At 43.9% G+C, this 24,410-nt stretch overlaps 1 protein-coding gene across 1 annotated transcript in view; it reads left to right on the forward strand.

Moving 5' to 3' along the window:
• The window catches only part of EFCAB5 (EF-hand calcium binding domain 5), a 93,130-nt gene that overhangs the window by 65,316 nt on the left and 3,404 nt on the right, over window positions 1-24,410 (forward strand). Inside the window, exons 16-20 of the mRNA XM_069761160.1 lie at window positions 1,164-1,316; window positions 12,505-12,611; window positions 15,686-15,942; window positions 17,815-18,044; window positions 23,360-23,456. Coding sequence (XP_069617261.1) covers window positions 1,164-1,316; window positions 12,505-12,611; window positions 15,686-15,942; window positions 17,815-18,044; window positions 23,360-23,456 — 844 coding nt within the window. The remainder of the gene's footprint in view (window positions 1-1,163; window positions 1,317-12,504; window positions 12,612-15,685; window positions 15,943-17,814; window positions 18,045-23,359; window positions 23,457-24,410) is intronic.

A 24,410-nucleotide genomic window follows, 5' to 3' on the forward strand; every position in this document is an offset into this window, starting at 1 on the left:
AAGAGGAGTCTCGCCTTTCTCTTTCCCCTTGAATATGAAGGCATTTCAACTAGTCGTCTACTGGGATCTTCCATCCATATTAGGGTACAATGACATGTGCATTAGGACATACTAGTTGGAGCACCAGCGTTGTATTCGGGTGCAATTTGCTTGGCCGTGCACCACTTGTTCATCAGAACGATTCGGGATCCTTTGACCCCTTCTGTCAATAACTTGTTTTCTTCTACAGGATTCCCTAATGCTGGATGTTTTTCAGATCATTTTCAGTATACACCATTGCACAACAAAACCTCACGAGGTTGGCAATACTGGCCCCGGCTAGTATAGCACCGATTACCTAGCCTTGTTCAAAGCCACTCAAAGGGCAATTGTCTCCAATAAAGTGGCCATCCAGGTTATGTTTTTTGACACAATATAAGACCATCTTTACATTTCATCATTAAAAATAATGTAATCGTAGGAGCATACGCCTTTTAATAAGTCCCACCTCCTCAAACTGTTGGATTGCTCTCTAAATTCTGATGGCTGCTGATGTGAACCAGCATGGGCCCCATTCATTAAGACTGGCTTTTTGCCAGTTGGCCCCTCACTGGTTAATAAAGTGTTGACCTGGCGTAGGCGACAGCAAACACTGATCTCACATACAAGGCACATCTTACGGGAAGTGGCATTACAAAACGTGAATGAATCCGCATATAATGGAGTTATCAACCAGAAGGATGGGGCAGCCCTGAATCACAATGCTCCTAATTTATTAAACATCTTACAACCGCCATGCACCTCAGCCAAAAATGTTACTAAGTATATTTCTGCCAAAATGTACGTCACTAAAGAGACATCAATTTTGATGTATCAGCCTTTTTCGGCATGCCCTGCCTCCCACAGCTCCGTTCACCTTGGCTGAGCTGTGCAAGACTGGTGTAAAAATGCCAAATGTTATAAACTTTGAATTCACACAAACATTTTGCTAATTTTTCAGGTGTTTTATGCCAGAAAATTGGCGTAAACACCTTGACGAATCGGGAACTATGTTTTCCTCACATATGACTTGTTCTCCTAGCAATGTCATTTTCTATAACATGTATGATTTTCTATCTTATAAAGCAGTAATTGTTCTTTCATCTTTTTTTAAAGATATCATATTTTTGGTGTTATTGTTTTAGGGTGTGACAATTGCTTTCAGCACAGCTTACCACCACGTCCTGCGGCAAAGAAATATAGTACAGCTGGTAAGCAGCGCACTCGCTTGGATCTATAGTCGTGCTCCCAATATTCGAGCCATCAACACCTACCTAATGGAGCCATGTGTGGATAAGGTATTAATATTTGGTCACACAGTTTGTCACTCATTTTTATGTTCTGTATGGAGATTATAGCCATTTAATTTCTTTGTGGCCTTAGAACAGAGTTTGACACCTGCTGAGAATGAAGAGAATTTTATATTTCATCTCATGTGACACTACATACTGCATACATTACTAAATACATAATAATCTTTATTTATTTATTTTTTTTTTTTTATAAATACATCTTTTAGACCTGATGATATTGGTGTACTTACTGAGAAAATCCATGTCAGAATGTCTGTATAATATATACAATATATAGTATATCACAAAAGTGAGTACATCCCTCACATTTGTTGGAAATATTTTATTATACTTTTGCATGGGACAAGACTGAAGATATGACACTGATACAGTGCAAAGTAGTCAGCTTGCATAACAGTGTAAATTTGGTGTGCTCTTTAAATAACTCAACACACAGCCATTAATGTCTAAACCGCTGGCAACAAAAGTGAGTACACCCGTAAAGTAAAATGTTCAAATTGTGCCCAAAGTGTCAATATTTTGTGTGGCCACCATTATTTTCAAGCTCTTCCTTAACTCTCTTGGGCATGGAGTTCCTTAGAGCTTCACAGGTTGCCACTGGAATCTTCTTCCAATCCACAATGACATTATCATGGATCTGGTGGATGTTGGTGACCTTGCGCTTCTCCACCTTTTGTTTGAGGATGCCCCACAGATGCTCAATTAGGTTTAGGTCTGGAGGCATGCTTGGCCAGTCCAGCACCTTTATCCTTGGTTTCTTTAGAAAGGCAGTGGTGGTCTTGGAGGTGTGCTTGGGGTCGTTATTATATTGGAATACTGCCCTATGGGCCAGTTTCTGAATGGATGGGATCATGCTTTGTTTCAGTATGTCACAGTACAGGTTGGCATTTATGGTTCCCTCAATGAACTATAGCTCTCTACAGCCAGTAGCACTCATGCAGTCCCAAACTATGACACTCCCACCACCATGACTGTAGGCCAGGCAAACTTGTCTTTGTACTCCTCGCCTGGTTGCCGCCACACACGCTTAAGACCATCTGAACCAAATAAGTTTATCTTGATCTCATTGGACCACAAGACATGGCTCCAGTAAGCCATGTCCTTAGTCTGCTTGTCTTCAGCAAATTGTTTGTGTACTTTATTGTGCATCATCTTTAGAAGAGGCTTCCTGCGCGGATGACAGCCATGGAGACCAATTTGATGCAGAGTGTGGCATATTGCTTGAGGAATGACAGGCTGACCCCGCACCCTTTAACCTCTGCAGCAATTCTGGCAGCACTTGTACGTCTATTCTGAAAAGACAACCTCTGAATATGACATTGAGCATGTGCACTCAACTCCTTTGGATGACCATGGTGAGGCCAATTCTGATGGGAACCTGTCTTGATAAATCGCTGTATGGTTTGGCCATTGTGCTGCAGCTCAGTTTCAGGGTGTTGGCAATCTTCTTGTAGCCTAGGCCACTTTTATGTAGAGCAGCAATTTTTTTTTTTTAGATCCTCAGAGAGTTCTTTGCCATGAGACGCCATGTTGAACTTCCACGGACCAGTAAGGGAGAGTATGAGAGCAATAACACCACATTTACTGCACCTGCTCTCCATTCACAACCGAGACCTTGTAACACTAATGAGTCACATGACATCAGTGAGGGAAAATGGCTAATTTGGCACAATTTGTCCATTTTCACTTACGGGTGTACTCCCTTTTGTCCCATGAAAATATTGTGACGCCCAGGAGACCGGGATACCCAGCACCGGACCAATGGAGTCTGTCTCTTGAGGGGGATGTCACGGGTGGCTTGACCCGGTGCTGTGGCCTCAGGCAATGCACAGTGTAAGGGGTATCATGAGGGGACAGGCACTTACTTGATCAGCAGCAGGTTCTCCCAGCGGTGACGATCCCGATCCTGGATAGATGGCTATTGTCCAAATGAAAGACTGAGGCACTGAAACGTTTAACCAGTTTACTTTAACATAAAAGGATTTACAACCAGTCCTGTCACCGGAGTCTGTATGGGAACTCTGAGTTACTTTGACCCTGCCGGGGTCTTCGCCTCTTATTGTGCGCAATTTCTGTGTGGCCCTGCTGCTGTATGTGAACTGGCTGCCGGCCCAATCTGTCCCCTCCGGGTCCTGGTTCGACGGGCAACCCGAGTCCTTTTATCGGTTTACCCCCTCTGGGAGTACCGCTGAACTCTGTGTCTGTTGCTGCGTCCGGCCCTAGTGAAGCTGATATCACCTCACGTTTTTCCGGTTGCTGTATTATATATAATGAATACAGCCACGGATCCGGTATCCATCTTTGCGCCTGTTCTGGGTAGTGATTAATGCTACCCGGTTCTCACAATGTCCTTTTTCTCTATCCCTCTTCTCCTCAGGCCGGTGATTTAGGCCTGGTAACAGTCACAGGGCTGTTAGAGATTCAATTGTATGACCTCTCACTTTCAGCTCCTTAGCCCAACTGCCATTTCTTCTCTCAGACCAGAATGGATCAAGGGGAGTCTCTGGAGCTCCCCCTTCTGGCCGGAGGTGGTAGTGCAGTCTTGCTATTTTAGTATTTGTACTTACTGTCAGTAACTATTTTTGTGGCAAATACCCCTAGGGGTGCCACATTCCCCCTTAGTTAAGAACAGTACTCCGGGACTGTGGGACAATAACATTTTAAAATAACAATTAATATGTACAGAGTCTTAAAAATGAAAAGTTACAAAAACCACTCAAGGAAACAAAAATAGAGTTCTGTAAAAAGTCACTTCAAATAGCGTCCATTAATACAGTTCTATCCTTGAAGGTATTAGGAACGGCACTGTACTTAGTGTCCAGGAATTTAGTTCCATTTTTCCAACGGAGTTATCAATATAAAGTCTAAAGAAAGTTCAAAAAGAGCAAAAAGCAAAGTTCAAAAAGCAGTCTTTCCGGAGCTTTGATTTAGTGCCTCCGGGCTGATAAAAAGTTCAAGAATATGCAATAAGTTCATACAGACAAGTCTCTGTAGGCACTGGGCTTAAACGTTGCAGACTGATAGCAATGACTATACTACATTTTCTGTTTAACTATATACGGCATAACATATATACAATTCACATTATGAGCTTTATAGTTGGTAATCTGCATACCTGGCCGGTAATTGACCCTGGGTACTACGCTGTGATCTACGTAATAGCGGTGTCTCTTCATGTGGTGTACTACTGTCTACTGCAGATGTAGTATCTGCCCGCTCTGCTAAAGATAATTCCACGACTATGGAGTTGGCAAGTCCACCGTGAATGGGATTACTCTGACCAGGAATCTGTTCTTCCTGGCCTGGAACCTCCTGTAGTACGGGGTCAGCCTCTTCCTGTCTTGGGACTTCTGGTATTGGGTTCGGTGTTGGGTAAAAGGCCACCATGGGAACCACTACTGCACCATGGTATGTTAGTAGGGTTTTGGGAAAGTCTCCTATACAGGTGTGATACACTTCCTCTTCTTTTTCCTTTACTGGTTGAACCTGTATGGGTTGAATAACTTCTGGTTCTGGCTGGACAACGTCTGGCTCTTTCAATGCTTCCGGACATAATTTAAGATTGTCTCTTGACACTAGTACAGATGTTAAGCCTCCGTTTTTGCTAATGAGACACATTTTAGGATTATCCACTCTTGTTGGTAAAACTGTGTAGGGTACGGCTTCCCACTGATTGTCCAGTTTATTGGTTCGACGATTTCTCTTGAGCACTTGGTCACCCGGTCTTAATGGGGTCGCTAGAGCATTCTGGTTGAAAGTTCGCTCTTGTCTTTCTCTAGTTTGCTGAAGGCTTCTTTCCACACTCTCTTGCACTTGGCGATACTGCTTTTGCCGTTTGATATCCCAATTGGAGTCTTGAACTTCTGCGTCTGGTTTCAGAATTCCCATTTCTAGATCGATTGGTAATTGGCCGGGTCTTGCACGCATAAGGTAAGCTGGGGTGCAATTGGTGGAACTCACCGGGACATGATTATACAGATCCACCAAGTCAGGCAATTTCTCTGGCCATTGATTCCTTTCTGCCTCAGGTAAAGTCTTTAGTAGTTCTATTACAATATGGTTCATCTTCTCGCATAAGCCGTTTGTTTGTGGATGATAGGCCGTCGTCCGGATCTTTTTGCAACCATACATATTACAGAATTCTCTGAAGATCTCTGATTCAAAGGCTGTACCTTGGTCGGTGAGAACCTGTTCCGGATATCCATGGGGTCTACAAAAGTACGTTTGGAACGCTTTGGCTGCTGTTTTTGCTGTCAGATCTTTTACGGGTACTACTACCAAGAAGCGTGAATAATGGTCCACGATGGTCAAGGCATAGACATAGCCAGACCGGCTTGGTGTCAACTTCACGTGGTCCATGGCTACAAGTTCAAGTGGTTGTTTGGTGATTATGGGCTGCAGTGGTGCTCTTTGGTTCTTTTGATCGTTTCTTCTGAGGTTGCACGGGCCACAATTTCTGCACCACTGTTCGATTGATTTTCTCATCCCGACCCAATAAAATCTTTCTCTTAGAAGTACTTCTAACTTTTTCCAACCGAAGTGACCAGCACCATTATGGTAAGCTTCGAGGACCATCTTGACATCTTGTTTAGGCACGATAATCTGCCAAACCAATTCATGTGTTTTCGGATTGGTGTACCTTCTACAGAGCTTCCCTTGACACAGGAACATTTTGCCTCTCTCTTTCCAGAGTTGATGCGTCTCTTCTGGGGCATCCTCATCGGGATATGCACTTTGCTCAGTTAACAGTTCCTTCACCAACTTCACAGCCGGATTGCTGTCTTGGGTGTCAGCCCATCTATGGTGTGCTAACGGATTTAAATTCACCTCTTGTTGTTTCTGATAGGTACTTGACTGATGATGTTTTGCCTTGGGATGATGGAAGGCTGGTAGTTCAATTTCTTCAAGCTCCCCCATTTCTTCTTCTACATCTCTCAAGTGTGGCATCCGGGATAGGGCATCGGCATTTCCATTCTTGCGACCTGCTCGATACTTGATCTTGAAGTTGTAATTAGATAACCGGGCTATCCATCGCTGTTCTAACGCACCTAATTTGGCTGTGTCCAGGTGGGTCAACGGATTGTTGTCAGTATAGACAATAAATTCTGCAGCGGCCAGATAGTGTTTGAAACGTTCAGTCACAGCCCAAACTACTGCCAGTAGTTCCAATTTGAAGGAGCTGTAATTTTCTGAATTTCTTTCAGTAGGCCGGAGCTTTCTACTTGCAAAGGCGATGACTTTCTCCCGACCTTCTTGCTTTTGTGACAGCACCGCTCCTAGTCCCACATTACTGGCATCGGTGTAGAGGATGAAAGGTTGATGGTAATCTGGGTATGCCAGAACCTCTTCTCCGGTTAGTGCCTTCTTTAGTTGTTCAAAGGAGTCTTCCCTTTCGTCGTTCCACTGAAAAGGAGGGTTTCGGTTTGAAGGTTTCTTCGTCTGCCCTACCAAGGTGTCTTGCAAGGGTGCTGCCAACTTGGTAAATCCTTTTATAAATCTGCGATAGTAACCCACCAATCCCAGGAATTGTCTCACTTCTTTTGCGCTGGTAGGTCTTGGCCAATCCCTTATGGCGCTTATTTTCTCGGGATCTGGTGCTACTCCCTCCGAACTCACGATGTGTCCCAGGTACTGTACCTTTGGCTTGAGAAGGTGACATTTGGATGGCTTGACTTTCATGCCATACCTGGATAAGGCTTCGAACACTTCTGCCAGGTCTATTAAGTGTTGTTCATAAGTCTTTGAGTAGACGATCACATCATCTAGGTACAGGAGGACGGTCTCGAAGTTCTTGTGTCCGAGGCAGCATTCCATCAGCCGCTGGAAGGTACCGGATGCGTTGCAGAGTCCGAACGGCATGCGATTAAATTCACATAGACCCATTGGTGTGGTGAATGCCGTCTTTTCCTTATCTCGCTCAGCCACAGGGACTTGCCAATACCCGCTTGTTAAGTCTAAGGTGGAAAAATAATTAGCAGATTTCAAAGCAGTTAAGGACTCTTCTATCCTAGGCAAGGGGTAGGCGTCTTTATGGGTGATGTTATTAATCTTCCGGTAGTCTACGCACATTCTCATGGTTCCGTCCTTTTTTTTGACAATCACTAGAGGGGCCGCCCAGGGGCTACAGCTGTCTCTTATTACCCCGGCCTGTTTCATCTCCCTCAGCATATCTTTTGCACATTGATAGTGAGCGGGCGGTATGGGTCTATATCTTTCTTTTATTGGGGGATGGTCACTGGTGGGGATTGTGTGTTCTACCCCTTCTATCCGTCCGAAGTCCAATGGGTGTTTACTGAAGACTTGTTCATATTCCGTCACTAGCCTATACACCCCTTGTTTTTGATGGGTAGGTGTTGAATTTATGCCCACGTGTAGCTGTTGGCACCAATCCTCCATTTCTCCATCTGAGCCATTGCCTTCCACCTGACAGGTTGGTTCTAAGGGCTCAATGGTTGTGATGGCATTGTTGTCAACAGTATATAGCTTTGCCATTGTAGCATACCTTGGCAAAGTGACCTCTTCCTCTCCACAGTTCAAAAGTCGTACCGGCACTCGTCCCCGGTGTACCTCGACTATCCCTCGTGCTGTGAGTATAGTGGGCCTGCTGTCGGTGTACACTGGTTCTATTAAGGCTTGATAATCTCGTCCCTTAGTACCAATGGCTGCTCTACACCATACCAGCATTTCTGTTTTTGGTGCGATTACAATAGATGTTGGATCACTTACCCTCACACTGCCGATTTCTCCACCTGCAACTTCTACCTGTTGCCTTAACATCAATACTTTTATTTCCCTCCGGAGAACTCTCTGCTGGCAGGATTGGGCAGTTTCAGCAATTTGCTGTAAGACAGAAATGACTTCGGAAAAGCAGTTCTCTAACACATTCATTCCTATCAATACAGTTGGTTCACAGTTCCGCCGGTCAACATCAACAACAATTATACCCTGTTTCTTCAATTCTACTTTACCAATCTTTATGGTCATCTCCCTGAATCTTAGTTTCGGTACCAACTTACCATTACTGGCCCATATATCTAGTTCAACATCAGAGGGCCCTTTATCAATATCTGCATCAGCCCAGTACCTCTTATAAAGGATATACGGTATAGATGAAATCTGGGAACCTGTGTCCAGCAAAGCGTTGAGGGGCATTCCGTCCAGCACGATAGGGATAATGGGTCGTCCTCCGATGTACCTGTCGTGCCAGGGTGTTGGGCCTTGAAAGTTCATTCCTGCGAAGCGGCCCGCATTCCCAGGGGATTCCCGTTTAAATCACAATCTCGTGCAAAGTGGCCTGGCTGCTGGCAACGGCGGCAAATGGGCTGTCCATCCGGTTGGTAGCGGTCGCGGGGTCGTCCTCTCCATGTCGGGTATCTCCGGGGTCTCATCCATGGAACACCTTCTCTACGGTTTGACAACTCCATCTTGGGTCCTCTCATCTCCTGCATGGTTTTAGCCATTGAAGCAACAACATCAGTTAAAGAGTCAAGCTTTTGTTGAAGAGTCTCATTAGTACTGGGCCCCAGGGGCTTAGCAATGGCCCCGGACATAGCTGATGTCACTGGTACTCCATGTTGTTGAGGAGCCTCTGCCATGAGTTGCGCAGGATCCTGATCCCGAGGTGCCTCTGCCAGCTGGAGACGTATAACGCTCTCCTTTAATTGGGCAAATGTCAATTCAGGGTTCTTAAAAACAAGCATGCTCACATGCCCCCGGTGAGAAGGGGTGTAGAGTCCCTCAATAAATTGATCTCGTAGCAGTTTATCCGCTCCGGTGTTAAAAATGGGTTCAGCCAGTGTAAGTGATTTAAGGGCTTCCTGCAGGTTTAAGGCAAAGTCTCTCACGCCCTCATTAACTTTTTGTTTGCAATTAAAGAATCGTACTTTAGCTTTGCTGCTGGCAGTGGTTTCAAATGTAGCTTTTAATCCAGCAAATATGCGTTCAACAGTGCCTTTTAGATCAGCTGCCCATGCTGTGACTTCTCGCTTAGCATGGCCACTTAACTGCATCATCAGGAGACTAACACGCTGAACTTCACCCACAGGGAACATGTCAAAATGGGCCAGCATCTTTTCTCTGAAATCGTCAAGGGTATTAGGCTCACCTTCATACATTGGAAGCCATGGGCCACCCGGGGTATATGGCATCAGCACCGGCATGATGGGCGCCACTCCTTGCACCGCTGCGCTACCGGACTCTCTATCGACACTCTGTCTTTCAGCTGCATTAGCGTCGCCGGGTGCTGCGGCGTCTCCGTGCTGCGACATACTGTGCCCCCTTAGTTAATCCGGACCCTTCCGGTCCTCCGCTTCCGTCGGGATAGTGTAGATTCGTTCCGCTGTGCAGCAGGATCGATTTTCCCCTTGCTCTGATGTCAGAGCGCTCAGCTTGGTGCCGCCCACAATGACACGCCCCCTGCTGCTCCCACCCACCGCGCTCTGTAATGGCGGATTCTGAAGTTTTTCAGTTAGACTGGGGCTCAGGTGATGGCGTAGCTCAATTAACAGTCTCGTGCTTAACGGTTATGAAGTGATTACCTCAGGGGATGGCGGCCATCTTTACTCCATTATAACCAATGGGGAAAAGTCACTTTCAATAGTTTTCAATGGGGAATGGATTTTTCTTTAATAAAGTCAATTTTCAAGATTTTTCATCCCAGTTTTCACAGTTTTGGGCTCCAATCACGGCACACAATACCCGGTATACGGGCTGGCTAGATCCTGTTCGTGACGCCAATTGTGACGCCCAGGAGACCGGGATACCCAGCACCGGACCAATGGAGTCTGTCTCTTGAGGGGGATGTCACGGGTGGCTTGACCCGGTGCTGTGGCCTCAGGCAATGCACAGTGTAAGGGGTATCATGAGGGGACAGGCACTTACTTGATCAGCAGCAGGTTCTCCCAGCGGTGACGATCCCGATCCTGGATAGATGGCTATTGTCCAAATGAAAGACTGAGGCACTGAAACGTTTAACCAGTTTACTTTAACATAAAAGGATTTACAACCAGTCCTGTCACCGGAGTCTGTATGGGAACTCTGAGTTACTTTGACCCTGCCGGGGTCTTCGCCTCTTATTGTGCGCAATTTCTGTGTGGCCCTGCTGCTGTATGTGAACTGGCTGCCGGCCCAATCTGTCCCCTCCGGGTCCTGGTTCGACGGGCAACCCGAGTCCTTTTATCGGTTTACCCCCTCTGGGAGTACCGCTGAACTCTGTGTCTGTTGCTGCGTCCGGCCCTAGTGAAGCTGATATCACCTCACGTTTTTCCGGTTGCTGTATTATATATAATGAATACAGCCACGGATCCGGTATCTGTCTTTGCGCCTGTTCTGGGTAGTGATTAATGCTACCCGGTTCTCACAATGTCCTTTTTCTCTATCCCTCTTCTCCTCAGGCCGGTGATTTAGGCCTGGTAACAGTCACAGGGCTGTTAGAGATTCAATTGTATGACCTCTCACTTTCAGCTCCTTAGCCCAACTGCCATTTCTTCTCTCAGACCAGAATGGATCAAGGGGAGTCTCTGGAGCTCCCCCTTCTGGCCGGAGGTGGTAGTGCAGTCTTGCTATTTTAGTATTTGTACTTACTGTCAGTAACTATTTTTGTGGCAAATACCCCTAGGGGTGCCACAATATATAATAAAATATTTACAAAAATGTGAGGGTTGTACTCACTTTTGTGATATACTGTATAATCCAGCTCATGAAATGCTGATTTTAATATCAAACAGGAGAACTTTCCAAAGGATCACACAGCCATTCCTACATTGATTTTCACAATCATTATGAGGACTAAGATCTATTTAATGATGTGTATAAGTTGTATGGTAAAAGCTGGTGACAAATCTACTTTAAAAGCAATTACAGACTTCCGTAGATTCTCTCACTGAAGAGAATCGTGTGGATTATGCTAATCACACTTTGATCACAGTGTGATGATAGTTTGATTCGATTCGTTCAGATGAGAAGATGGAGATAAAACACATCTCCATCTTCTCCATTGTGTCAGTCCGATGTCATCCGAGTGCAATCCAATGGTTTTTCACTGCTGATAGACTTTCATAGCTGAGTACGATCCATATATCAGATCAAACTCGGGTATGCAGCAATATTTTTTCTCGATTGACTCTGTCCAAGGAAGAAATCGGACATGGGCACCGCCCCATAGAATAACACTGGTCCAAAACCGATCCAATGTTTTGTCAGACCACACTTGGACCGAATTTACACTTGTCTGCACCTGCCCTAAGCTCTAGGTATATGTGGAGGACATTGCGTTGTTGCAAACTGTTCATGTGATTGTGAGTAATTAAGAAATGTTATATAAAAGGACGCTCAATTATATGTGATGGACATGTGAACAGGTTACTTGGTTGCCACAGTGCAGTTAATGAGGAGACAGTGGTAATCAACCAACACTATTTATTGACTAACACAGAAAGAAAATCCATCCATTTCCCAGTAGGCCACAAGTCCTAGATATGAGTCACTAGATATACATTGTGTTTGTCGCACCTGTCGTCTCTGTTCTCTGAGCCCACACCATGTGCTGTACGTCTACACTGAAAGTAACCGTCCACAGGAACGTTCCATTGCTACAGTTAGATCGCTTCTCGAGCCTGGTTCAGATCTGGTCACTGTCTTCTAATAGTGCTGCTTACGGTCTTCTACTGGTGCTGATTAAAGCTCTTCCACTGGTGTAGCTTACGGTCTTCTACTAGTGCTGCTTACAGTATTCTGTGGCGGTGCTAACGGTCTCTGACCCTTCTGCGGTGGTGGTGGCTGTAAGCCAATCTCACAGCCACACGACCTGCCTGGTACAGGTTCTGGCATCAACTTCCTTCTTCTTGGCCAAGCCAAGCCTTTTATAATTAGTAACTGTGACACAGGTGTCACCTGACCTGATGTCATCTTCAATGGCCTCGCCGGAAACATGCACTTCCACTCTTGGGGGTCCTGCTACTATAATTCTTTCTTTACTTTCGCCTTTGACCAGCAAATGGCAGTGTTTGTGTGCAGTTACTCAGTTAGGCATCAATTGTACTCATCTTCTCTCTTGTCCACCCACTTACAGACATAAAGCTGTTTGAAGTTGTCATTGACTTGTTATATGTATGATTATACAAGAACTTCAAGCTTTTTTAATCTTGCTTATTAATACTTATATATACTTATATAGGCACGAGAATATGTATTTCGGAACATGATGTACACAGACAATAATACAGGAGTGTCTGAAATCTACAGTTCTCCAGCCACACTGCGTAGACGAGACAATCTGTTCAGGTCAGTGTTACCGCACTTTATGGTCGTTAAGAACACTAGGTATTATAATTTCAGCTTAAAAACAAGCTAGTAATGTTAGTAAGGGTAATAGGGATACAGGTGCATGGAATAAAGACACATGTACACTGGCTGATAACCCTCATCCCAGAGTATCAGCCCATCTAAAGAGGGTGCACTGTACCTGGAGGATCGGACGGCTTTCAGGAGGAGGTAATTTAGTTGCCCTTGTATGTAAGGGCAGTCTCACACGTCCAGATAATTCCGGTACCGGAAAAATCGGTACCGGAATTCTCCGTGTCCGTGTGCTGGTGCGTTTCTGTAGCACATCAGTGTGGCACACGTGTAGCACACGTGTGCCGCACGTGTGCCCACTGGGTACCACACGCACCGTGCAGGAGACAGCGCTAAACTTTAGCGCTGTCCCCTGCATCTGGTGCTGAAGCCACGATTCATATCTTCCCGGCAGCAGCGTTTGCTGTAGAGAAGATATGAATAATTGTGTTTAAAATAAAGCTCCATGACCCCACCCCCCTCCCACAAACTGTGCGCCCCCCCGCTGTTCTTAAAATACTCACCCGGCTCCCTCGCTGGCTGGCGCTGCTTCCTGTCTTGGCCGCACCTTCTACTGTATGAGCGGTCACGTGGGGCCGCTCATTTACAGTAATGAATATGCGGCTCCACCCCTATGGTGGTTGGTTTCACCATGGCAATTTTACGTTTTTTCTTTTTCATTTTTTCCTCCCCTTCTTCCAAGAGCCAAAACTTTTTTTTATTTTTTAATCAATATAGCTGTTTGAGGGCTTGCTTTTTGCAGGAAGAGTTGTACTTTTGAATGACTGACTTTACCAGATAGAGTACTGGAAAATGGAGAAAATTTCCAAGTGCGGTGAAATTGCAAAAAAAGTGCAATTCCACAATTGTTTTTTTTTTTTATTTATTATGCTTACTATATGGTAAAACTGAAGTGGCAATATAATTTCCCAGGTCAGTACAAGAACGCAAATATCAAACATGCATAGTTTATTTTTTATTTAAGTGTTGAAAAAACAAAAGTTGTAATAAAAAAAGTTTATTGCATTGGTCGCCATTTTCCGAGACCCGTAGCGTTTTCATTTTCCTGTGCCTGGGTGATGGCTTACTTTTTTGCACCCTGAGCTGATGTTTTTATTGATACCATTTTGGGGTACATACAATAATTTAATCACCTCTGCATGGCATTTTATTGTAATGTTGCAACAGCCAGAAAAAAATTATTTTGGCGTTTCAATTTTATTCTCGTTACGCTCTTTACCGATCTGATTAATTGACTTTATATTTTGATAGATTAGACATTTCTGAACGCAGCGATACCAAATATGTGTATTTTTTTAATTGCTTTATTTTCAATGGGGCAAAAGGGAGGGGATTTGAACTTTTATGTTTGTATTATTCAATTTTTTTAGCACTGTGTATAGCAAAAATTACAATCTCCTATGAATGTCGGTCCCGAGCCGGCATTCCCAGGAGTATCATAATGACAGGCATAGGAGTCTTCTGCAGACATCCTGCTGTTATGATAACCCATCGGCGACCCACGATCATGTGACATGGGTGCCGATGGGCACAATTTGTGACGTGTTTCTGGCTGAAGCATGTTAAATTGTCAGAGACTGACAGCGGGATTCAACTGGTTAACATCTGCGGGTGGAGTTCCAATCTACCCATGGCTGTTAAAAGCCCATGACAACTGACTGAATCTGGGAGAGATGCTGGCTCAGCGCCGGAGCCCTCATCTAAGTCAGGGACACGACATACGACGTAAATATATGTCATATTTCGTGAAGGGGTTAAAAAAAAGATCATTTTTGTCAGCAAGTCACCTGTTTAAGGTTACTACAATGAGTATTTGGTGAGATTTGGATGTTGAAGATTTTCTGCAGCATTTCTGCACCTTGTGTTTTTTTATTGTGTTGTTTACCTGCAGATTTTCCGCATCTAATGGAAAGTTCTATGGGAAAAGTCTGCACATCATAAAACTTGGCATAATCGCAAGAGAAATTGATGTTACAGATTTAAAAAACTCACTACAGGTCATCTTATGCTGCGCAAATAAAAGCACAGTGGGCAGGAGATTTCTATAAATCTCATCCACTTTGCTGGAGCTCTAAGATTCTATATTTTTTTTTTTTCTCAATGCTAATACGCAGTGAAAAACTCATCAAAAACTAATTGTGGGAACAACTTATGTGTCTGTTTACTCTAGCCGACCATGGGCATTAAAGGACTGTTAATGTTCGGCCCCCATAAAATAATAAAGCCTATAGTCACCTCCTGTGCCTGCGCCATTCCCGCGGTGTTAAAACTCACTCTCCCCGGGCTATGATGCGGTGTTGTGACATGTGACGCCCGGTGCCCAATCAGCACTGGCGTCACTGTCTCCGCCTTCATACGGGCTGAACATGAAGAGGAAGTCCGGGCTGCAGCTCATCCTGAGCTTCCTCTTCATGTTCAGTTTGTCTGAAGGCGGAGACAATGAGGCCAGTACTGATTGGCCGTCGGGCGTCACATGTCACAACACCGCATCACAGCCCTCGGACCACGAGTGTTGACGCTACTGGAACGGAGCCGTCATGGGAGGTGATTTATAGGCTTTATTATTTTATCGGGGCTGAACATTTAGTTTAAGAAGGGGTTGCCCTAGTAGTGGACAACCCCTTTAATTGTTTGAGACAGGAGGACTGAACTTCCATGTGCACAGAACGATTGTTAATACGATTGTTCTGTGCATCTAGGATACCATCTTTCTCCACATACTGCTTGTTCATCAGGTGATAGGCAGCTTGTGTAGACTGCATATTTTGGGGGAAATGAGCTGCACTAGGATTATCCACCAGTGTAAATTATATTATTATGTATCTTAAAAAATAATTAATAACCTTTATTTTAAGGTATTTTTTTTCCGGGAGCGACATTTGGATTTGTGCTCTTTTTATTTGTCTTTATTTGGCGACCTTACTCTATTACTACATATTGTGATTACCATCATATTTTTAATGTCCTTTTATGACAATAATACCGGACGTCTGTTTGCACAGGGACTATCTATTTAAATGTGCCGATAGCTCAGAAGTTATCACTACAGATGCCTATGGAGAACGCCACATTGCTGTACCCATCCGTGACCCATCGGGAAGAGCTCTGGGGGTGCTGGATCTAAACACAGGCCACTGCAGGGATTTACCAGCCCATGAGTATCAGGACCTACAGAAAATGCTGCAGATGCTACAGGGAGCTTGTTATGAAATTTTGGAGGAAGAACCATCTGCAGACATCCAAAAAAGGGCTGTCTTAGGTAATTTTTCAATTAGTTATTATTAGATTTTTTTTCAATACATCAGCCTTTCGGGCCAAAACCTCATTTCCTACTGGCCTTGTCCATTAGGAAAGAAACATGGAGGACGTTATAAAAACGGAGATTGACCCAGCAATCATTTATTTAGCATTTGGGGGCTATATTTTGTGGATATAAAGAAAACAGATCCTGAAAAAATGTATGAAGCAGTATGTTTGATATTTACCACTAGATGGCAGTATTATCCTGCCTAATAGAGGAGAAGCTCAGGCTCTCTTCCCTTGAGTGTGGGGTATTGTGCAGACTTATTCATGAAGTTCAAGGAGCTGTCCACCTGTACGTAACTTGTGTAATGAACAATTATGTATCATTGTAATATACTTTATGTGCTATCTCTCACTAGATTCCAGATCTCTGTTAGTTCTAATGAATAATAACATATTTGTTTGCAACTTAGGCCTCTTTCACACTTCCGTTTTTTACAATCAGTCACAATCCATCAAAGACGGATCCTGTGCCAATTGTAAAAAACGGATGCACTGGATCCTGTTTTTTTTTACGGATCCATCGAAGCAACATCTGCCGGAATTTAAAGGAAAACACAACTCGAGAGAGATTCCCGGAATGGAAAAATGGGTTAAATTGAATGAAGAGAAAATCTTCCAGGCATGCTCAGTTTTAAAAAACGCAATCCGTCGCTGGATTACATCTTTTGACGGACAGCGACAGATCCTGTGCCCATAGGCTTCCATTATAGCCAACGACGGACGCCACTGGATCCGTCGCTGTCCGACTTTTCGACATACAAAAAAAAAGTTCTGTGCGTTGTCTCCATCCGACGGACAGCGATTTTACGACGGATCCAGCACACGACGGACGAAACGGAAGGTCATCCGTCACAATCCATCGCTAATACAAGTCTATGAGAAACAAACGGATCCAGCAGCAACATTTGCCGCATAGGCAGCATCAGTAGTAAAAAGTTGGGGACACACAGCGGCGGTAACGGAGTGCGTTACCCGCGGCATAACGCGGTCCGTTACCGCCGGCATTAACCCTATGTGAGCGGTGACCGGAGGGGAGTATGCAGGCGCCGGGCAGTGACTGCGGGGAGGAAGGACCGGCCATTTTCTTCCGGACTGTGCCCGTCGCTGATTGGTCGTGGCTGTTTTGCCGCGACCAATCAGCGACTTGGATTCCATGACAGACAGAGGCCGCGACCAATGAATATCCGTGACAGACAGAAGGACAGAAAGACGGAAGTGACCCTTAGACAATTATATAGTAGATTGTTAAAAGTCTTTTTATATACTTGAAATAAGAATAGGGTAGACTTATAAAAAGATGAGACTTATAAATTACCCTCAAATAACAGTGATATGGTCACCGATAATTAAGCTGCACAGCATGTGCGTGCATAAATATAGGGGCGGACATACCAATGACGCCACATGTGCAGCCGCACAGGGGCCCAAAGAGGTTAGGGGGCCACTACCACCTCCAAAGAAGGCAGAATGGTGCCCTATGATGAGCTACTGGACTGGAAAGGGCCCTTATCTTGTTATTGCACAGGGGCCTCTTCTTCTGTCTGTGTCCTCTCCTGCAATAAATAATAATCTATTATAACACGCCTCGTCACAAAGAAGTTGGAGACGTGTAGCATATCTCTCTGGCAGACAGTGGGGTATACCCAAAAGTATATCTGCCCAACTATATTATATCTTAGCACTTTTTATGCACAAGCAAAAAGACAATGGACAATGTACTGATAATTCGATACGTTTCGATTAAAATGAAAAGATCAAACATTGTTTAGATAACCTAATAATCTTTGTGTTCTAATTGATTTCCTTTCTGTTTGTTTGATTAAAGAGGCAGAACGAGGGTCAGGACAGAGGAGGGTGGGAGTACTATTCCATCGCTTCATGCTGCAAGACCTGAGGCAGTGCGTCAGTAAACTGGACCACCAGTCATTTGCTGAACTGAAGAGCTACAAGGAGCCTCCTGTCATGGTGCACAGTATCCTCAAGGCTGTGTTACTGCTATTTTGTCCAGCCTGGGCTGATTCAGAGGAGATTCACAGCTGGAATCAGTGCAAACTGGTGGGTCAATATGCAATAACATATGTAAGGCCGGGGTCACACTTGAGTGTGCAATGCGAGAAAGATATATATCTTGGTACCGTGTTAGCCAGTAGATAGAAAAATATTTAGAATTGAGAGTCCTCAGTGGTTGATAATAATAATAATAATAAATTTTTATTTATATAGCGCCAACATATTCCGCAGCGCTTTACAAATTATAGAGGGGACTTGTACAGACAATAGACATTACAGCATAACAGAAATACAGTTCAAAACAGATACCAGGAGGAGTGAGGGCCCTGCTCGCAAGCTTACAAACTATGAGGAAAAGGGGAGACACGAGAGGTGGATGGTAACAATTGCTTTAGTTATTCGGACCAGCCATAGTGTAAGGCTCGGGTGTTCATGTAAAGCTGCATGAACCAGTTAATTGCCTAAGTATGTAGCAGTACAGACACAGAGGGCTATTAACTGCATAAAGTGAATGAGAACATAATGCGAGGAACCTGATTTTTTTTTTTTTTTTAAATAGGCCACACAGGGATCGTTAGGTTAATGCATTGAGGCGGTAGGCCAGTCTGAACAAATGAGTTTTTAGGGTACGCTTAAAACTGTGGGGATTGGGAATTAATCCTATTAACCTAGGTAGTGCATTCCAAAGAATCGGCGCAGCACGTGTAAAGTCTCGGAGACGGGAGTGGGAGGTTCTGATTATTGAGGATGCTAACCTGAGGTCATTAGCGGAGCGGAGGGCATGGGTAGGGTGGTAGACTGAGACCAGAGAGGAGATGTAGGGTGGTGCTGAGCCATGGAGTGCTTTGTGGATGAGGGTAGTAGTTTTGTACTGGATTCTGGAGTGGATGGGTAGCCAGTGTAATGACTGGCACAAGGTAGAGGCATCGGTGTAACGGTTGGTGAGGAATATGATCCTGGCAGCAGCATTCAGGACAGATTGGAGCGGGGAAAGTTTGGTAAGAGGGAGGCCAATTAGTAGAGAGTTACAATAGTCCAGACGAGAATGAATAAGTGAAACAGTAAGAGTTTTTTGCAGAGTCAAAAGTAAGAAAAGGGCGAATTCTAGAAATGTTTTTGAGATGCAGGTAAGAAGAGCGAGCCAGTGATCGGATGTGGGGGGTGAATGAAAGGTCAGAATCAAGGATGACCCCAAGGCAGCAGGCATGTTGCTTTGGAGTAATGGTGGAACCGCACACGGAGATGGAAATGTCAGGCAAAGGTAGGTTAGTAGAGGGAGAGAACACGAGGAGTTCAGTTTTTGACAGGTTTAGTTTCAGATAGAGGGAGGACATGATGTTAGAGACAGCGGTAAGACAATCACTGGTGTTTTCTAAAAAGGTCGGCGTGACAACAGGAGAAGAGGTGTATAATTGGGTGTCCTCAGCATAGAGATAGTACTGGAAACCAAATCTACTGATTGTTTGTCCAATAGGGGCAGTATACAAAGAGAAGAGGAGGGGGCCTAGGACTGATCCTTGAGGAACCCCAACAGTAAGGGGAAGGTGAGAGGAGGAGGAACCAGCAAAACATACAGTGAAGGATCGGTCAGAGAGATAGGAGGAGAACCAGGAGAGAACGGTGTCCTTGAGGCCGATGGAGCGGAGCATAGTGAGGAGGAGCTGATGATCCACAGTATCGAATGCTGCAGAGAGATCCAAGAGAATTAGCATGGAGTAGTGACCATTAGATTTAGCTGTTAGTAGGTCATTAGAGACTTTAGTGAGGGCAGTTTCAGTAGAGTGTAAAGAGCGGAAGCCAGATTGAAGAGGGTCGAGAAGAGAGTTATCTGAGAGATAGCGCGTAAGACGGGAGTGGACCGGGCGTTCGAGGAGTTTAGAGATGAAGGAAAGATTAGAGACAGGTCTATACCTTTTAATGGCTAACTGAAAAGATGGTAACAAATTGCAAGCTTTGGAGACTACACAGGTCTCTTCATCAGGCACAGACTAAAACAAATTCTGAAGAATCACATATTTATGCACAACATAGCATAGAAAAAAAAAAGGAAAAACCATGGATAAGACAGGTGACATGAAGCAGAATTACCATGAGTGATAAACAGTTATGTCCATAAATATTGGGCCAGTTCTTAGATAAGGATTGTTTTATTGGGGTCTGGTTCTGTTGTGATGACCCCTCATAGTCTGAGGGGCAAGTTCCTTAGTTGATGTAAGAAGACATAAATCCGTGCGACACATTCATTCCTGCAGTGAGAGTGTCAAACGTCATCATCAGTTTATATTCCCAGACTCTTCTGTCTCTCTGAGATTTGAAACTACCTTTTAACACAAGTAATTTCATGTCCATAATGTTATGATTTGGGAGACAAAAATGTATTGCCGGTGAGAATTCATTCTTGTTCTAAGCTTTTGCCCTGTCTCCCCCACATACAGACCCCCAGTTGAACATTTAGTACAAATAATTAGGTACATCACATTAGAAGTGACGCAGCTGAAAGTACCTGGGATCTGGGTGATTCTGCTTCATGTCACCTGGCTTATCCATGGTTTTTCCTTTTTTTTTTTTCTATACTATGTTGTGCATAAATATGTGATTCTTCAGAATTTGTTTTAGTCTTTGCCTGATGAAGAGACCTGTGTAGTCTTGAAATCTTGCAATTTGTTTCCATCTTTTCGGTTAGCCATTAAAAGGTATCAACCACTGAGGACTCTCAATTTGAAATATTTTTCAATGCGAGAAACACACACGAGTCTCTCGCCTCAATACCCGGCATTGCCACCGGACCTCGGGACCAGAGCGTTCAGCTGCGTGTATTATTATGTAGCCGCACGATCCGGGCGGCAGTGCCGGGTATTGATGTGAGTTTCTCCATTACACTTCGCAAGTGTGACCCCGGCCTAATAATGATTGTTCCACTCTTGATTTTTGCTTACAAATACTGATGTAAAATGGATGGAATGTCCGTATGAAAATCGTGGCATGCACTAGTCTCTTCTTTCTGATGAAACTCGCCCATTTGAGTCTATGGGTGTATAAGATAAAAAAAAATTGGATCCTGTATGGATCGACTGTATAACATCCGATTTTTATGGATATATCATTAACACAGGAGAAGATATTTGGTCTTATAAATTTTAAAATCTGGTGACGTATAAGGAAAGATAACACAGATGAAAAATTGTCCATTTTTTCCTGGATGGAAATCGGATGATTTTTATATGCACTTATGTGAACTCAGCCTAAAGAAGTCTTTCCATGGTATTTTACAGAACGTGCTCTGGTTATTTGCTTCCTGTGATGTGTTGGCAACACCGGGGGTGGCCAGATACAGCAGAAGACCCCTGTGGGAGAACTTTATTCTGCTTGTGCCCTTTGCTATCTCAGCACTTTACCTCTCTTAGGGTACCTTCACACTGAGCAACTTTAGAACGAGAACGACAACGATCCGTGACGTTGCAGCGTCCTGGATAGTGATCTCGTTGTGTTTGACACGCAGCAGCGATCTGGATCCCGCTGTGACATCGCTGGTCGTAGCTGAAAGTCCAGAACTTTATTTGGTTGTCAGGTCGGCATGATTCGTCATGTTTGACAGCAAAAGCAACTGATGCCTGCAATGTTTTTTCACAGAGCTAACAACCAGCGAGAACGATAAGTACGTCACTGGATCGCTCCTGCATCGTTCTGGAGTTGCTGTGTTTGACATCTCTACAGCGACCTAAACAGCAACGCTCCAGCGATCTAGTTTAGGTCGGATCGTTGTCTATATCGCTGCAGCGTCGCTAAATGTGACGGTACCTTAAGAGCCCAATGGAAATTGTGAGCCACGTAATTCATTAACGCAAGCTGATTTTCAGGAAGCTGTGTCCCCCTTACCTACCGGACCCCCGTGTAGCTTCACAAGTTGCACAAATGTCTACCACTGAGATAAGTCTACACCAGACACTATACTGTAGATAAAATTGACTTTCATACATGCGTTCAAAGCTTTTAGGGGTCTATTTGTTAAGCCCGTTTTTTTTCGGCTATCAACCAACATAATTGAGAACACAACTCTAGATTATGCTGCCAACAAGATAAAAGTACAAATAAGAAAAATATTGCTAAAAATAGGCTGCAGAGTATCATAATGCGGCCTTTGTAAGTACTTGCTGATTTATTTAGCCTGCGTTCACATCAGCGTTTGCTAAGGCGAAGTTCACATTTTCAGTACTGATCTGTTTGAAATGGATCCAGCAGCGATCACTTACAGTATCTTAGCAGGACAGAAAAGCTGGGCAGTCACAACTTTTTTGTTCAGTTAAGAAAAAACAAACTTCAACTGGATCCGTTTTTTTTTGCATTGAAGTTTATGGAAAACGGATACATTAAATAGCCATTTGTTTTTCCTCCATTTGAAATGGATTTTTTTTTTTTTTTGCTTACTGGATAATTTTTAAACAGATAATTACTGGCCATGTGAACTTCGCCTACTTCTGTTCTTCTGCTCTATTATAGTATCAAACAATGACATTAACAGCTGTACCAGATAAGTCACATAGCAGACACCTGCAACATCTGACAGCTCCCAAATGATTCTAGTGGGGTCTCTATTTTGCATCATTTATTTGCATAATAATGCAGCATGTTGGTGTGAACTGTTTGGTGAACAAGATAATACCTATCCAAAAGACAGATGCTGACTTGTTTATTGGCGGGGATAAGACCGCTGGGTCCCGCACCAGTCAGCATATTGAGGAACGTCTTTCCCATTAGAACGGAGTGGCTATAATAACGCCCAACAGCTGCTACATTCATTCCATATGGGACTGCCAAACGATGCACTCGGCTTTATGTCCACAATCCAGAACCAGCAGTGCTTTGGGTGCAACATATTTTCGCTGCTTCCAAAATACTGTGTTATATTGAACTCAGGTAAAGCTGCATGTGATCACTGAACCGTGCGGATTCACCGCGTTCAATAGAATCTATTGATTTAATTTCTGTTGCGGAGACGCTAGAGAAATTGACATGCTGCAGTCCTGAAAGATGCGCCACATGTCAGTGTCCATAGGCACACATGCACGAACATGGGATTTGTAGAAATTCCATCCACTATGCTGTAACATCTGGCCGCTGCAGCAATGCCTGAATGTGGGAACGTACCCTAAGAGAATGAATGGAGCAGCTGTTGGGCATGGAGAGATAAAGGTGCCGTCAGGGATAAAATTTCCCCAATCTGCCGAGTGCTGCAGTCGCAGTGGTACGGCACCAGCCGATCAACAAGCAATCATCTATCGTGTGGATAGGTGATACCTTGTTTTACCTGGACAACTCCTTTAATAATCTAATTCTAACATCATTTCTTTTTTTACTTGTAGAAAGTGAATAGTGATTTAATCCGGAAGATATTGTCCTTTGACCCCACTGCTCAGTCTGTACAGTTCAATCCAGAGATCCTTACTAAGTATATTAAAGGTAAATATAGCGTACCCTTACATCGATTTTCTATTACTAAGGCTCCATGAGTAGTTAATGCTGAGGATGGGGCCATGTGAGCTTTCTCTACACTGGGTTTACAAATTAGATTTTTAGACTAAAGTTATCCCATTAACTAATATTTGTCGTAAATTGGCAATTTATATCAAGGAATACATTGCTGGAGGGGCACAGGGTTTAACTGTTAAGTGGATCATAAAATATATATGTTCACCAGCAAATGATCAGAACCAATACAGCACACATTTTGGCCAGTTACACACAGTGACAGATTATACAGTATTATTATGATGGGATTGTGATATAAGGTAAGTTATTCGACTTATTGCCAAAACATCTTAAAGGGAAGTTGCCACCAGTTTTCTTGTAGTTTGTTTTTTTGTGAAATTAAGCTTAAAATAGTAATTAAAATGTATTAATGCAATTGTTTGCAAACATTTCTATATGAAAAATATTATATATTTTTGTATAAATATATAATGACCACTAGGGAGAGCATTTTCTGTTTTAGACCTCAAGCAGCTATAGTAAGACTTCCCAGGTTTACTGTTGGTTGGAAAATTGGGGCAGTAACTGCTTACATCACCATTTCCCTCCCATTTTGTTGGTGACTGCCCTGTGATCTGCTATCACCAGTAGTTACTGTCTCTCTCTCTCCCATCAGTCTTCGTATGACTCTCTCACCCAGACTACATGTATCTCACCCCGCTCCACAAGTTCCTCGATGTCTTTGCAGTCTCTGATACTCAGCCCCAGCTTTTCTCTCATTTTACTCCAGTCAATCTATGATTTGTTCTGCTGGAAGCAGTACTGCTTATGTTAGCAGATCCTAATGACATGAGACAAGAATGGAGCACAGTTGACAGCCGAGGGCTCCATGAATATGGCAGAACACTCCCACTAGTGTGAATTGTACAGCCCACAGAGGCGTGC

This window comes from Ranitomeya imitator, chromosome 3, assembly GCF_032444005.1.
Source record: "Ranitomeya imitator isolate aRanImi1 chromosome 3, aRanImi1.pri, whole genome shotgun sequence".
NCBI lineage: Eukaryota > Metazoa > Chordata > Amphibia > Anura > Dendrobatidae > Ranitomeya > Ranitomeya imitator.